Source organism: Dama dama, chromosome 15, assembly GCF_033118175.1.
Source record: "Dama dama isolate Ldn47 chromosome 15, ASM3311817v1, whole genome shotgun sequence".
Taxonomy (NCBI): domain Eukaryota; kingdom Metazoa; phylum Chordata; class Mammalia; order Artiodactyla; family Cervidae; genus Dama; species Dama dama.
The window spans coordinates 87,786,674-87,803,220 of record NC_083695.1 but is presented as its reverse complement, the minus strand read 5'-3'; the positions used below and the strand labels follow the sequence as shown (position 1 = coordinate 87,803,220).

Below are 16,547 nucleotides of genomic sequence, written 5' to 3'. Positions count from 1 at the left end.
ACAGGCATCTCTTCAGTCCAGAGAAGTCACAAGCTTCTTAGGTGATGCAGACAATGACTGGGGGATTCAAAGGGTGACAGGCAAGGTGGTGTCTGAGTCCTTCTGCCCAGAGAAGCTTTTCTAACATGTTTGTTTGCAAACTCCAAGTCAGCCTCCAGGACACAGGCCTGGTGTCACCCTCCTCCTCTGTGATGCCTCCTTTAACCCACACACACCCCTTATCCCCAGGAAGACATCAAGACAGCACCACCTCCACTGAGCTGACTCCTCCTTGGCTATCTCTGTGATAATGATGACAATGATAATTATGACAACTAACACGGACCCAGTTCTAGTAATGCACTAGGTATGGTCCTAAGCACTGAGGGCATATAATTAGCTGCTTCCATCTTTCAACAATCCTACGACATAGGTATGTACGCACCATTATTTTCATTATGATTTTACTGATGAAGAAAATAAAACTGAGAGAGTCTGTCACATAAGAGACGCCATCCCTTTAGAGTGTGGTGATCTGACTCAAGAAAGTTCCAGAAAAACATCTATGTCAGCTTCATTGACTATGCTAAAGTCTTTGACCGTGTGGATCACAACAAACTGTGGAAAATTCTTCAAGACATGGGAATACCAGACCACCTTGCCTGCCTCCTGAGAAATCTGTATGCAGGTCAAGAAGCAACAGTTAGAACCGGACATGGAATAACAGACTGGTTCCAAATTGGGAAAGGAGTATGTCAAGGCTGTATATTGTCACCCTGCTTATTTAACTTACATGCAGAGTACATCATGTGAAATGGCAGGCTGGGTGAAGCACAAGCTGGAATCAAGACTGCCGGGAGAAATATCAATAACCTCAGATATGCAGATGACACCATCCATATGGCAGAAAGCAAAGAGGAACTGAAGAGCCTCTTGATGAAAGTTAAAGAGGAGAGTGAAAAGGCTGGCCTGAAACTCAACATTCAAAAAATTAAGATCATGGCATCCAGTCCCATCACTTCATGGCAAACAGATGGGGAAACAATGGAAACAGTGACAGACTATTTTCTTTGGCTCCAAAATCACTGCAGATGGTGACTGCAGCCATAAAACTAAAAGACGCTTGCTGCTTGAAAGAAAAGCTATGACAAATCTAGAAAGCATATTAAAAAGCAAAGACATCACTTTGCTGACATAGGTCCATCTAGTCAAAGCTATGGTTTTTCCAGCAGTCATGTATGGATGTGAGAGTTGAACCATAAAGAAAGCTGAGCACTGAAGAATTGATGCTTTTGAACTGTGGTGCTGGAGAAGACTCTTGAGAGTCCCTTGGACAGCAAGGAGATCAAACCAATCAATCCTCAAGGAAAGCAGTCCTGAATATTCATCGGAAGGACTGATGCTAAAGCTGAAGTTCCAATTCTTTGGCCACCTGATGAGAAAAACTGACTCATTAGAAAAGTCCCTGAAGCTGGGAAAGGTTGACAGCAGGAGAATGGGTTGACAGAGCATCGATGAGATGGTTGAATGGCATCATCGACTCAATGGACATGAATTTGAGCAAACTCTGGGAGTTGGTGATGGACATGGAAGCCTGGCGTGCTGCAGTCTATGGGGTCGCAAAGAGTTGTACACAACCGAGCGACTGAACTGAACCGATCAGGCTCCTTAAGCTGGGTGTGATACGACCTACTACAAACTCCTTGACATCATGAACTACCCAGCCTTACTTACCTCTGACTCCTTCTACCTGGACCTTTTGAGTACACAGTAGGTGTTCAATAAATGCTCTGAATGAACTTAGAACTCACGTCGTTAATTCCAAAAGCTGAAATCTGAGCCCTTCCAGCAGCAACAGACATGCCTCTTCAATGGAAGCCTTTTGGAAAAGCATGTGGGATGGCTACGCTTCTCAATTTCTCTGTTGACATTAATTTTCTTTCTTTTTAATAGCAGGGTAGATGGGGAAGGAAAGAGAAAAGACTCAGGAGGGATCTTGCTCCATAGGACACCTGCAGCCCAGCCTGGGAGCCCCTGGGAAGCAGGGAGGACCAGCAGGTTCAATGCAGCTCACCTCCTGCATCCAGACGTGTCTCCAGAGTGGTCACTGGGGAACTGCCACAGCCGGCACAAAGCTGCAGTCCAAGGCCACCAGGCCCTAGATGGGCTACAAGCATCAACGCCCACCTTGGCTTTAACTCTCAATAACTTAAGAAAAAGAAATAACTCTTGAAGAAGTCACTCCAGGCTTTAAAACAGGGATGTGTGTGTGTGTCCGACACTTTGTGACCTCATGGTAGCCCGCCAGGCTCCTCTGTCCCTGGCATTCTCCAGGCAAGAATACTAGAGTGGGTTGCCATTTCCTCCTCCAAGGGATCGTCCCGACCCAGAGATCGAACCCATGTCCCTTGCATCTCCTGCATTAACAGGCGGATTCCTTACCACTGTGCCACCCGGGAAGCCCCCCAAGCAGGGATGATGTTACCATAATTCTTCAGAGAGAGAATCATACACCATTCCATCCAGAAAACCCCTCAGGGATCACTGGTCCAATTCCCTCACTGATGAGGCTTTGTGAGGTCAGAGGCTGGCCACCTGGGCAGGTAACAGCCTAGGCAGAGGTCAGAGCCAGGCTTGGCCCACCAGTCCTTCCACCCGAGTTGGCCTTCCAAGGACTCACTGCCTCACCCACTGCCAAGCTTGATCTCTTCTTCAAACTAAGCCTGACCAGGGCTATTTATTCACTTAAAATAAAAGCTCATGGAAAGTCTGATTTCTCAATCCAAAGCATGAAACGATGTCCAGGATTGTACAACTGCTCGTGGACTCAGAGTCCAGCACCACCGTCCTGAGGCTGTCGGACGTCTGACCACAGTTAGCTCATGGTCCTGCCGTAATCACTCACTGAATGCAGTTATTTTAAGCGCTAATGCAACCTATTTACGGCTCCTCTGCATGGAACGAAGTTACTCAAACGCTTGGCTTCTAGACACTTGGCTTACCAATTTTATGAAACCTTAATATTTTAACTATTTGGTGGCTCAGACAGTAAAGAATCTGCCTGCAATGAGGGAGGCCTGGCTTCGATCCCTGGGTTGGGAAGATCCCCTGGAAGACAGCACGGCAACCCACTCCAGTATTCTTGCCTGGAGAATCCCCATGGACAGAGGAGCCTTGGGGGTTACAGTCCATGGGGTCACAAAGAGTTGGACACGGCTGAGTGACTAAGCACAGCAGAGCAAGACCAACAGAGAGCCAACGAAGATGACCAACCAGCATGAGCAAAGTCCTTATAAATTACCTCTAAGCTGGTGGTGGCTCTTTACCAGGAGTGCGTGGCCAGCCTCCCCCAAAAGCCCTTCCTTGTCAGGCCTTGGGTGGGACCAAGATGGGGAGTCCCTGAGCTTTGAGACCTCTGGGCTCGGGGCGTTTGAGGCAGGGGTGGGGTGCTTTCCTGGACTGTGCACGAGGAGGAGAAAAAAGATTAGGCTTCCGATACTTGGGGAGTCTTTTTGGGCCTCTTTCCTGGCTTCCTGTCCGTTTTTCAGCAGAGACCAGTCAGAGATCCTGGCTAGTTTTTTGCAATGTCTGGGACTCCAAAGAAGCTTTTCTCTGCCCAAGAACAGTCTGGGGCCCAGGGCTTTGGTTTGGAAATATCTCTAGTACAGCTCCTTCTGTGCTTTTAAATTTTTTTTTTTTTTTCCAGCAAGAGCTGCCTTAATGGCATCTGGGGGTAACCATGTCCTCCAACGGCTGTGCTGGTGGAGTGAGCGCCGTGATGTGTCCTGTGTTTCATCTCAAGGCCACGGCCATCTGGAGCTCTGTTTATTCCAGCTATTCGCTTCAGCTTAGCTGGGGTTGGCTTATAATCTCGGTTTCTCTGTCAATAGCACAGAGTGATTATGAATGGGCTGTGGACCAGATGCACGGGTTCAAGTCCTGGGCAAGGCACAGCTCTGTGACTCTGTCTCCCAGCTGTCATCCCGGGAGGACAACACCACACCCCTCATGGGGTTGCTGGGAGGATCAAATGGGTTGGCACAGAGCTGGCACAGAACAAGCACAAGATATATGTTAGCCCTTCTTAGCAGATTATTATTACTTGCAATCCCTTTTTTTTTTTTTTTTGTAATCCCCTGATTAGTGTAGTTTCTGCTTTAAACTAATCCAATCAGCTCCTGGTGGAAGACGGCAGCTCTCTAATCTCTGGTATAACTGTACACTTTCCCAGCCAAACCTTGACAGCAGCGTTGATTTCTGAAATAGATGATGCGCCCTCATTTCCAGAACCATGATTAGAGACCCTCTCCAATGTCTTTGTGAAGCAGCTCATAGATGAAAGTGCTCTCTTTTCAGGGCTGGTGCACTGGGATGAGCCTGAGGGATGGGATGGGGAGGGAGGTGGGAGGGGGGTCAGGATGGGGAACACATGTATACCCATGGCTGATCCACGACAATGTATGGCAGAAACCACTACAATACTGCAAAGTAATTAGCCTCCGATTAAAATAAATAAATTAAAAAAATAAAAAATTTTTAAAAAGTGCTCTCTTTTGAATGGGGACATATCCCACCATCCAAAGATCCGCCGCGACTCCCACAGGCTGCTCAGCAGCCCCCCTCACCTCCCCTGCCCTCTCTCTCTCCACCCCAGTCAAACCCTCCTTGTGATCCCAGGACTGGCAGAGCCGCTCCTGCCCAGGGAGCTCCTTCCCCACGTCCTCACGAGGCTCCCTCCAACTCCAGGCTGCTAGTCCAACGACGCCTCCTCCAAAAGACCTCCCACGGCCACTCCAGCTAAAGGAACGCTCCGGCCAAGCCTCGGAGCCAGAGCCAGTGGCCAATGCACCGCACTGAACAATGACGTCAGGTGACCTGCTCATGGGCAAGGCTTCGACTGAATGAAGCCTTGGCTCCCAGGCTCCTGTCCTCAGAGATACCTCTGGAAAGTCAGCGGCAGTAGGCTGGATGCAGGGATCGGTGGGGGGCGGGGGGGGGGGGGGGGGCGGGGCGGGTGGCAGGGAGCAGGGGGAGCGGAGAAGGGCAGCAAAAGCAAAACCTTTCATTGAGGAAAGAAAGACTGGGTGGCCGTGGATTTCCAGTACCTCTGGTTTCTTCTTCCATTCATTTGTTCATTCAACATCCTCCCCACACACACATCTGCCAGGTGCCTCCCAAGTGCCCAGCAGACACACACACACACACACAGTGCCGGATGCACCGTGGAGCTCAGTAAATATTTGCAGAAAGAAAGCTCTGCGCCCTCTGTCTCTCTCTCCTCTCACCACGCTTGTCCTCCTGGGTCTGTCCCCTCTCTGGCTCTCCCTGAAGCCTGTTGCGGGCCTGCTGGCCAGCGGCAGACGACCTGTTCTCCGCATACACACATGGTGACTCTTAATGATTCCGCCAACTCCAAAACTTGCTAAGTGACTCCACCTCGCTGGCAATCAATCTGGGACTCCAATAGTGCCAGTTATTCAGGACCCTGCGCCATGAGACTACAAACAGTAACAGCTGACTTGTTTTTGACAAAAAAAAAAAAAAACATGCAATGTGCTTTTTTAAAGTCCTCGCCTCACACCCAAATTATGGCATGCATCATGCCTCCGTGCCCCAGTGTGGTCTGCTTTCCACCGCTGGCTTCATCCTACCCAGCTTTTTTGTTTTGTTTTGTTGTTGTGAGCTGCCTGGCTCAGGAACATCTGAGAACACAACCCAGCCCGTCCCCTCTGGCCCTGGGACTCTGCGCCACCAGCCTGGGTCACCCCGATGCCTCCCCAGCCACACCAATCTACTCATCAAACAAGGCTGGGCTCAGCCTGCCCCCCCCCCACCACTCCACTCGGGACACACTTCGGGGCCTCCCCAGACTTCCTTTACCCTCCCCAACGTCTGTTCCCCAGCCCGGTAAAGCATTGGGTTGTTTCTGAATAAGGCTGTCTGGGTTCAAATTCCAGCTGAGTGACCTTGGGCATGTAATTCACCCTTAGGTGTCCCACCTGTCAAATGGAAATGACTTCCCTCCTCTTGAGGCTGTGAAGGCCGAGTGTGGTCGCACGTGTAACACACCCGGCCCAGGGACTGGGGCGCCAAGTGGGCACCCAATACACATGCGTCGTGGTGCCCAAACCCAGACTGGGCAGGTTCACTTCCCTCTGGAATAGTCTCCTCCACCCTCTAACTAGGCTGTTTCCCGAGGGCGGAGGTTCTGCGTTTTACCTGTACGGCTCTGGCACCCTCCTCCCCAGGTTGGTTAGCCTGTGCTGGGGGCCCCCGGGTTGGTCCTAGACCGTTTGCCTACCAAGAAAACCTAGCCTAGCTCCCCGGGGCTGGGCTCCCGTCTTCCCGTCTCCATGGGCTGCCCGTGGTCAGGAGGCAGCCTTCAGGCTGACGGCAAGTGCCCTGCCAAGCAGGGCTGGCCCGTCCCCACACCACTGGATTGGCCGGAGCTGAACTCAGCATTGTTTTTCCACATGGTCTCTGGGACTGGAGAGAAGCATCCTTCGGGAAGGTCCCGCGAGAGAGTTAGAGGATGGCTCCACCCTTCGCTCCCCCTACCCCCGCCTCCCGGGCCAGGACGGGTCTTACTGATACAGAAAAGATGCTTCAGGAGGGAGAAAGCTACACTTTTTCCTCACCCCTAGCGCGCTCCCCTCACCCCTGCCTCTGCCTTTTCCCTGATCCACGGTCAGTTTATTCAAAAAGAGCCACTTTCATTTTTGTACGGCTGGCTCAAAACCCAGGAAGAGAGGCTGGCATCAGTGCCCGCTACGCCTCCTTAAAACCGGTGCTTGACCGGGAAACCCTGGGGCGGGGAGAAACCGGGGAGCCTGAAGGGCATGGCCACCTCTTTCAAATAAAAAGTTAAAAGTTCTCAACCAGGAGATCGCTAATGTGAAACATGAATCCTGTTCATCTTAAGGGGGGTGGGGGGGCGGATGAAGAGAAGGAAGGGAAAGCCACAGAAATGAGACTTGGTGGTCCCAACGCCCCGGGCTCACTCAGCACCGGACACTCTTCCCAGCCCCGAACTTCTCAACCCTCTTTATGCCCACATTCCCGTCTTGTCCCCCAGGCCCTGGCGCGGTGTGGTTCCCCGCGGGGCAACCAGCAGGCGGCCATGGGCCGGAGGCCCCGGCACCGGGTTTCCCGGGGGGGTGGGGCGGTCTTCGGGGTAGAGCAGGGCCATGGACCGCCACGCGCCGAACCGACCTTGCGCTGGGCGCAAAGCTCCGTTCCGAGGGAGCCCGCGGATCGCTGCCACCCCGGGGGTCGGTGCCCGCCTCTCCCAGCCAGTGGGTGCCCCCGGAAGACCCAAACAAAGCTTCGCGGCCCCTCTCCCGGCCCGTCCGTTCCTCGGGGGCGGGATGTCACGACCTGGGAGCTCCCAGAGCCCCGGTACCTTGGCCGCAGGCGCCGCGCTGCAGGACGATGACCGGCGGCTGATGCAGCCGCTCGGAGCGACGGCTGGCGGCACGCAGCTGGCACAGGTTGGCGTAGGTTTTGGCGTCGCTGCCGCACACCGGCTCGTTGCTGGCGCACACGCAGAGGCCAGATTGCGCTCGCCGCCGCACCGTGGCCGAGGCTGGCACTCCGAAGGGCACCACGCACTGCAGCCCCTCGCCGCAGGGACCCTCTTGCAGGCCGCACTCGGCCCCCTCGGGCGCGCCGCACACCTCGCAGCAGCCACACGCGTCGCGGACGCGGCCGCCCTCGCAGGATCCCGGCGGCGGGGCGCAGCGCGCAGGGTCGCAGCGCTCCGGACACCCGGCGGCGCCCGGCGCCGAGCGTCCGGCCCGGGCCGGCTGCGCCGAGGCGGACGCTGGGAGCAGCAGCAGCAGCAGCAGCAGCAGCGGCGGTGGGAGGAACGGGGAGCGCGGGGACTGCATGGCGACTCCGACGGCAGCGGCGGCGGCGGCGGGCTGGGCGAGGGCCGGAGAGCGGCGCCGGGCAGAGCGCGGGAGGGACTCGGTACGAGCGAGTGCGCGCGGCCGCGCGGCCCAGCCCATTGGCCTCGCGGCGGTGACGAGCCGCCTTGGGGACGGGCACTGCGCCCGGGAGGGGGGCCGACCGGATGGCGGGGGATGGGGGGGCGGTGCGGGCGGGAGGGGGGCAGGCGGGCGGGCCGGGGACCGCCCGCGGCGGGGCAGGGCGGGCGCTGCGGGGCTCGTGGGCGCGGGCAAGCGGGCGGGGCGGCGCGCGGGTGGGTCCGCCGGCTCGCGGGGCTCTGCCTCCCGGCCTCCGCTTCCCACGTATCCGCTTCTCGCGGCTTTCTCCGCCGCCACTCGGGACCTTAAAATCAAACGGAGGCTTCGCACAGGGGAACCCGCGCGGGGCCGGCGCGCGAGCGCCCGGGAAAGTTCCCGCAAACTGCCGAGTTGGGGACCCGCCCGGCCGCGGTGGGGGGGCCGTGGCTCAGACCCCGGGCCGGGTCACGCGCTCCAGGGCAGGGAGGCGAACATCTCTCTGGAACTGAGCCCCGCGCTCAGCACGCGCGACCGTGACCGTGGACACCTCCCAGCGAAGAAGGCGGGGCCCGCGGGGCTGGCACAAAGCCAGCGCCCATACCCGCCGACAAGCGACAAAAGCAGACAGCAGAAATAGTTAGAATATAGTCATTAGAGTCATTTCAAAAGTTACGGGTGGGATGCGTACTTGTGGCTGCCCAGAAGGGCTGGGGAAGGAGACGCGACAGGCTGCGGGGTGCGGGGGTTGGAGTGGGGGGCGGTGGTCGGAGAGGGGCTGTGTACTGTTTGAATCTTTCACCACGTGCCTGATTCCCTCCAAACGCTATTAAATAAAGGAGCTCGCCTTTGATCCCCCACTCCAGAGTCTTTGGTGCATATCATTTGGGACTGAAGTTAATCTAGGCGTGGCCAGGAGGAGCAGGGGCGACCCCGGAGGTGGTGCCCGTGCCTGGGCGGTGCCAGGCCCGCAGGTGGGCAAAGCTGGCACCGAAGGATCCGGGAGGAGGAGGGCTCCCGCAGCCCTGAACCAGGGCAGAGGCGCCCAGGGGCACTGGGCTGGCCTTAGAGGGAAGGTAGTGGTGGAGGCTTAGCGACTATTTGCTGTTCTTTTGTATTTCGTTGTTCCCTTGGGTACCGGGTACTTTTCCAACAAAAATTGTTTAAATGTAAAATCCGAATATGTATAACTCCCCCCCACCTCAAAGCACCTCCCAAATGTGAGACATGTTAGCGTCCAGGGTCCAGAGGGGTCCCTGGGCCCAAGAAACTGGCCAGCAGGAGGTCCACATCCTGGGGCATGACAAGATGTTTTGGCCTTGTACTGAGTGTCTGGACCCCAGGGCAGTATTTCCTAAAGCCAGGACCTCACCTTATGGGAAGGGAGGCCTGCGCTCAGAATTGACTCAGCCCTGGATTTGGGGGGTAAGGGGTGAAAGATACCTGATTAGAGGCCCCAAGTGCTCAACTGGCTGAGATTACCCAAAAAAGAGGAGTTGGCCTGGTGTCACAGAGGAATAATATGCAAATCCATCAGGAAATGAAAAGACTCTCCCCACTGTAGCCCAGCTAGCAGACGAGATAAACGGGCCCACCGTGGTGAAGAGACTGGTGAAAACTTCTTTTCATCCAATACTTGTATTTTACAGATGAGAAAACTGAAGGCCAGAAGGGGTAAGTGACTCCCAGGTCACGCAAGTTGGGAGTGATGGAGCCACCACACTTTCTAAACAGGCCCTGCCTGTCTGTTGGCCGCATCCTCCATCCTCCAGCCAAGTGGCCAGACTGCAGAGTGAACCAGCTGATTCAAAGCAAAACATGACCACAACTTATCCAAGCTCCTTCCTGGTCAGAGAATAAGTCCCTGAGTGTCTCACTGAGTCCCCATCACCCTCTCCCTCCGATTCTTCACTCCATTCCCCCCACTGCATATATTTTGCTCCCCCAGTGCTGAATAACTTGCATTTTCTGGAACATACCTTCCTGTTTAAGGTTTCTCTGCCTTAGCTCGAGCTCTCCTCTCTGTCTGAAGCATCCTTCCTCCCCCCCACAGGGTAAGTTAGCATGACCTAGTGAAGCAGGTGGGAGCCATGTCATCTGATGGGCTTGAATTCAGAATCCCAGTCTGGCCCTTAATTCTGTAACTTTCTGCAAGTTGGATCTCAGGGACGTTCACCAGGAAAATGGCAGTGACCTTGGGTCTCCCTGGAGGAACTAATCGAAGTGTGTTTTCAGCAATGGAACAACTCCTGTGATGGTTTGCAACCTAAAAGAAGTTTTTGTGCTGGTGATGATCAGAAGTGCAAGCCACAGAGGCCACAGCACTGATCCACTAGGGAAGGAAGACAGCATCTCTTTGCTGCTGGAAACCACACTGGCGGTTTCATCACAAGGGGCCAACCAAAGGAGGAACAGAAGACCAAGTCAAGCCTGAGAAGCAGAACTGGAGAGAGACTCTGGTTTGATTCCTGGATTGGGAAGTTCCCCTGGAAAGGGATAGGCTACCCACTCTAGTATTTTGGGGCTTTCCTGGCTCAGACGGTAAAGAATCCACGCACAATGTGGGAGACCCCAGTTTGATTTCTGGGTTGGGAAGGTCCCCTGGAGGAGGGCATGGCAACCCACTCCAGTATTCTTGCCTGGAGAATCCCTGTGGACAGAGGAGCCTGGTGGGCTGCAGTCCATAGTGTTGCAAAGAGTCAGACACGACTGAGCGACTAAACACAACACAAAAGGCTTTAGAAGGACCAGGATTGCATCATGATCACCTCCCAGGTGTGAGTGCAGCTCACCTTTCTGCTCCGAGGATGAGATGGGTCACCAAGGAGACAGCTTGAGTCCCAAGAGGACCATGGATGCCAAGTTAGAAGATTAAAGTCCCCCCAGAAGGATTACGGGGACCTGAACCATCCACACAGGAGGGGGCTGTGTGTGTGTGTGTGCCTCGTGTGCACGACAGGGTATGTGTGGTAGAGCACAGTACAAGTCAGGTGAAACCTGGCCCCGGGGGCCCAGGCTGACCTTCCCTTTGCCCCAACATCTCCATATCTAGAGAGAATGCTTTTGATCTGAAAGGGTTACTCCCTTCTTTCTTTCTCTCTCTCTTTTTTTCTTCCCCCTCTGATACCATTTATAAAGACAGTTTCTTAAAAAGATACAATTTTTGGGTACATCATGAAGTCATTTCTCACTCACCAGATTGGCACAGATTCCCGGAGAGGATTTTTCCAGAGAAAAGGGGCCAGTTCTGGAGCCACACAGGCGAGTTCCCAGCCATCCCCTCTGCAGGCCAGATTAGCTGCATGGAAGCTTTAATTCCGGACCAAGTCAAGTCTATTCATGAAATAATGAACAATGAAACACCAGGGCTGCCAAAACCTGGGTTAGGAAGTACGGCTTCTGAACTGGAACAGAGCATCCATGTCTGCGCTTCCCAGAAGGAGAAAGATCTCCCGCCTGGGGCCTCCCAGGTACACGAAGGACCCAGAGTAGTGGTGATGGGCAGAGGGGATTCTACACCCTTTCCTCACCCCAAGGACCAGAAGCTAAGGAGCTGTGATGATGCTTTTGACTCTTCCTAAAGTCTTACCACTCGCCTAGCCCCTACTTTCCCGGCCTCTCCATCTCAGTCACATGGAGTCCAGACTTCATGCCCCACGCTCTCCCCCAGGCTGTCCTCTACCCAGGCTGTCCTCTGGCCCCAGGGCAGCAGATATCTGGGGCTCTCCCAGGCAACCATTTTCATCCTCTCCATAGTAACAGAATCCTGGCTAGGACATGCCACCCAGAAAAATAGATGACCTCCACGCTGGTTTGGGCTCCCTCCCCTCTGAGTACCAGCCACACTCCCACCCCTTCCCCCAACTCCACCATCAGAATGCTGTGACCTCTGTTGACCCAGGCACCCTGAGCCTGCTTTTCTGAAGCCAGTCTCACATCCAGTAGGTTTGGTTTGGTTCAAGAGAAGCTTCTTGAGTGTCTGCCACATGCTGGCCACTCTGCTGACCACCAGAGATGTGATGGTGAATGAACGAGGCCCTGCCCACCAGGAGCTCAAAGTCTAGAATTCCCTGCCGTGATGGAAGGTTTCCAACTGGTGCCCTCCAAGGTGGTCACCACCAACTGCACGTGGTTGCTGAGCATTTGAAATGCTGCAAGTGGCAGCAAGGAACTAAATTTTATTTGTCTTTTGTTTTAAGTCATTTAAGTGCAAACAGCAACTTGAATGCAACCCATGAGGTGCATGAAACTAGTGCGGGAGAGAGAAGCATGAGAAGAAAATTGCTGGGGGGCTGAAGGAATTCTGTGAGGGGAAAACTGGGGCGTTAGAAAGATGCTAACTGAGCTCCATCGTGAAGGAGGGGGAAGACCAGGAAACACATTGTGGGGGAAGGGTGTTGCAGAGGGAGGGAATATTATGAGTCCTTCCAGATGGGGAAGTTCTCTAGTGTGGCTGCAAAGAGGAAGGGGGTCACTGTGGGCAGGAGAGGCAGCTGAAGTGGAGGGGGCAGGTTGTGAAGGGCTCTGGCTATCCTCCAAAGGAATTTGGGCTGTCACTGACGCTGATGAAAAGTTCCACGAGGCTTTTAAGGAGATGTGTTTTAGCAAAATTACCCTGCTGCAGTATAGATGGTAGATTGAATTTAAAAAGTGGATTTGGCAACACACATGTTAAAATACAGATACATTATTAGATTTTAGGTGAGGGAGTACTTCAAGTTATATTGAAGATGCAGTTATCATAACCTGATAGGATGAGAAGAGATTCCATCAGCTTTGTGATAGTTCGTTCACTTCAGCAATGACCTCTTCAATACAAACCCCATCTTCAGAAATAGTGCAAATGGTGTGGATGTTTCAGTAGTCTGGAGAACTTATGAAACGCTTTGGAAATATCAAAGTGAAGTGAAAGTCGTTTAGTCGTGTCCAACTCTTTGCGACCCCATGGACTATACAGTCCATGGAATTCTCCAGGCCAGAATACTGGAGTCAGTAGCCTTTCCCTTCTCCAGGGGATCTTCCCAACCCAGGGATTGAACCCAGGTCTCAAGCATTGCAGGTGGATTCTTTACCAGCTGAGCCACAAGGGAAATATTAGGATTTCTAATATCAAATCTCAAAACATTCAGGGCTATTAATTCAAGAAGGATCCCCTAGAAAACAACCCCAGACCTAGTTGCTACTCTGTTTTCCTTCAAGCCTTCAAGATCTGTAATTCAGAATTTTCATTAATTTAGGCTAACCCATCCTCTAAATCAACTACAGGAGATCAACAGCCCATATATGCCTAATTGGCTTTTTCCAATATATTTGCTTTAAAAAGTAAAAGTACACGGCACATGACCAATTTTTTCCACTCTTCGTTTCACATATTGGACAGACACAAGTTCAAATAGATCCACAGGCAGCCACTAACGGGTAATGAATGATGGCTTGTCGATTTGCTGTTATTCAGGAGCAGCATGAAAAGCTGACCAAGGTCACATGTAGAACATGCTGCCTTTTAGGCAAGATTGTTTGCCTTTTATCCCGCCCCCCCCCCACCAGGGGGAAAAAGGGAACAAGCATTTTTTTAGCATCAACACATTCCCAGTAGTTTAAATATCCAAATCTTACAACAACCCTGTAACATAGGTATTATTATCACGACCTTGTTTTTTAAACAAGGAAACTTGAGACTTGGAAAAATCCAGTAAATTATCGAGGTCATAAGTGTTAGAGGGCTTCCCTGGTGGCTCAGCTGGTAAAGAATCCACCTGCAGTGCAGGAGACCTGGGTTCAATCCCTGGGTTGGGAAGATCCCCTGGAGAAGGGAAAGGCTACCCACTCCAGTATTCTGGTCTGGAGAATTCCATGGACTGTATAGTGCATGGGATTGCAAAGAGTCAGGCACGACTGAGCGCCTTTCACTTCACTTAAGTGTTAGAGGTGAGAGTTGTACCCAGATTATTCTGTCTCCTTCCCACTTTGTGTGGATTAACTCTTCCTGGCCAGGCTGGAAAGAGCTTCATGGAGGAAGTGACGTTTGAACGAGGCACAGAATGCGAGTTCTAAGGCACGGAACTATGATGAGGCTGTTGAAAGAGCCGCAAGGAAGGAGCCCTTTTGTCTAGACAGGTAGGAAATAAGAATGGGAAGGGAGGTGGGGGCGAGACTGTTAAAGGACATGTGCTTGCTAAGAAGTTCGTATGAGTCAACACAAACCAGCACCTCGTCATAGAAAACAAACCAAAACGCAACCCCCCTGGTGGTGGGTTGATGACGTCATCTTTAGGTAGAGAAGGTAGCATCCTGTTGCCCCCTTGGGTTAGTCACAAAATGAATCCTGGAAAATATCATTCAGAAATCAGCTGGAAAAAGCTCTTACTGGAAAAAAAAAAAAATCCGCCTTCTGAAAAGGGATTTTCTTGTTTTTTAAGAAAATATTTTTTTAACATTTAGAAGGCTTTTCGGGATGTATAGTATTTTTAAGGATATTTCGTATTTTTATTGATGTATTTATTTTGGACTTCAGGTGCCAAGGATTGAATAAATCATTCTTTTAATATTTTTCCATCCAAGGCCCCAGTCTGGTTTTATATATTTATTTTCATTTATTCACATTATCTATCTCTCCAGCTCCATTCTACCATCAGTCATTCTGATGGTTCATTGTGTATCTGTTTACTTGCACTTATTAGTATAAGTAGGTGTTATTTTGGGTGCATGCATTTTTATTGAAGTATTATTGACATATAACATCATAGTAGTCTCAGGTGTATAGTATAATGATTTAGTATTTGTGTATATTATGAAATGATGGTCACAGTGAGTTGAATTAACATCTGTCCTTCATGGACAGTTAAAAAATTTTTCCTGGGATGAGAGCTTTAAAGATTTATTTTTGTAACAACTTTCAAATATGTAATACAATATCATTAACTGTAGACACCATGCTGTACATTACATTCCCAGGACTTATTTATCTTATAGTTGGAAGTTTGTACATATGTGACCCTCTTTGCCTACATGGGACCAAGGTTACATGTAGAACATGCTGCCTTTTAGGCAAGATTGTTTGACTTTGACTGAAGGAAATAAAGACTTTTTTTTAAGGGAGGGGGCTTCAACCTTTGAGTTATCTCACCATCTAGTTATGTAGGCACTGTTAGTCACTCAGTCGTGTTTGACTCTACGACCCTGTACTGTTGCCTATCAGGCTCCTCTGTCCATGGAATTCTCCAGGAAAGAATTCCCCACTCCAGGAGTGGGTTGCCATGCCCTCCTTCAGCGGATCTTCCCAACACAGGGATTGAACCCAACTCTCCTGCATTGCAGGTAGATTCTTTACCATCTGAACCACAAGTAACCACAAAATAGCAAAGTTCTAGAAGCATTAAAAAGCATTCACTAGGTTTATTTATCAGTAGAATCTCTAAGGTGCTTGGAAGCCAAAGTTTAAATTAACTTGACCTAGAAGACCCAGATTCTTTCTCTTCAAATCTGAATTGTTTTTTTCTTATATATAACTGCCAATTTTTTTTTGTTTTTAATTCTTAAACTAATAGGAACCATGAGATATGTAAAGATGTGAGAATATGAAAGAATTATGCAACTTTCCCCATGTCTACTCTAATTAACCTGGACCAGAAATTGCAGACAGCTGAGATCTTGACTTCCATCAGTGTAACCCCAAGCCCTGCCACCAGCTTGAGTGGTTGCCCAGATGGCCTTATACAGGCTTTGGAATTCCACTCACCGAGTCACATTCTCCCACCCAGGCCATCTTCCTGTTTCCTTTGTCTGGCACATAGTAGGCACATTGGTCATACCTAAATGGTCTAGTGGTTTTTCCCTACTTTCTTCGATTTAAGTCTGAATTTGCCAATAAAGAGTTCATGATCTGAGCACCTTAGTTCAAAAAACTAAGATCATGGCATCTGATCCCATCACTTCATGGCAAATAGATGGGGAAACAGTGGAAACAGTGAGAGACTTTATTTTTGGGGGCCCCAAAATCACTGCAGATGGTGACTGCAGCCATGAAATTAAAAGACGCTTGCTCCTTGGAAGAAAAGCTATGACCAACCTACATAGCATATTAAAAAGCAGAGACATTACTTTGCCAACAAAGGTCCGTATAGTCAAAACTATGGTTTTTCCAGTAGTCATGTATGGATGTGAGAGTTGGATTATAAAGAAAGCTGAGTGCCAAAGAATTGATGGTGAATTGATTTTGAACTGTAGTGTTGGAGAAGGCTCTTGAGAGTCTCTTGGACTGCAAGGAGATCCAACCAGTTCATCCTAAAGGAAATCAGTCCTGAATACTCACTGGAAGAACTGATGCTGATGCTGAAGCTTCAGTACTTTGGCCACCTGATGTGAAGAACTGACTCATTGGATAAGATCTTGATTCTGGGCAAGATTGAAGGCAGGAGGAGAAGGGGACGACAGAGGATGGATGGTTGGATGGCATCTCTGACTGGATGGACATGAGTTTAAGCAAGCTCTGGGGGTTGGTGATGGACAGGGAAGCCTGATGTGCTGCAATCCATGGGGTCGCAAAGAGTCAGGCACGACTGAGCAACTGAACTGAACAGAGGCGCACTGGAAATGTTTGTCATG

At 51.2% G+C, this 16,547-nt stretch overlaps 1 protein-coding gene across 1 annotated transcript in view; it reads right to left on the bottom strand.

The window, feature by feature from the left end:
* The window catches only part of HTRA1 (HtrA serine peptidase 1), a 57,545-nt gene extending 49,542 nt beyond the window's left edge, over nucleotides 1-8,003 (bottom strand). Inside the window, exon 1 of the mRNA XM_061162821.1 lies at nucleotides 7,382-8,003. Within this exon, the coding sequence (XP_061018804.1) occupies nucleotides 7,382-7,988 (607 nt within the window). The 5' untranslated portion in view covers nucleotides 7,989-8,003. The remainder of the gene's footprint in view (nucleotides 1-7,381) is intronic.
* Nucleotides 8,004-16,547: the final 8,544 nt, after the last annotated feature.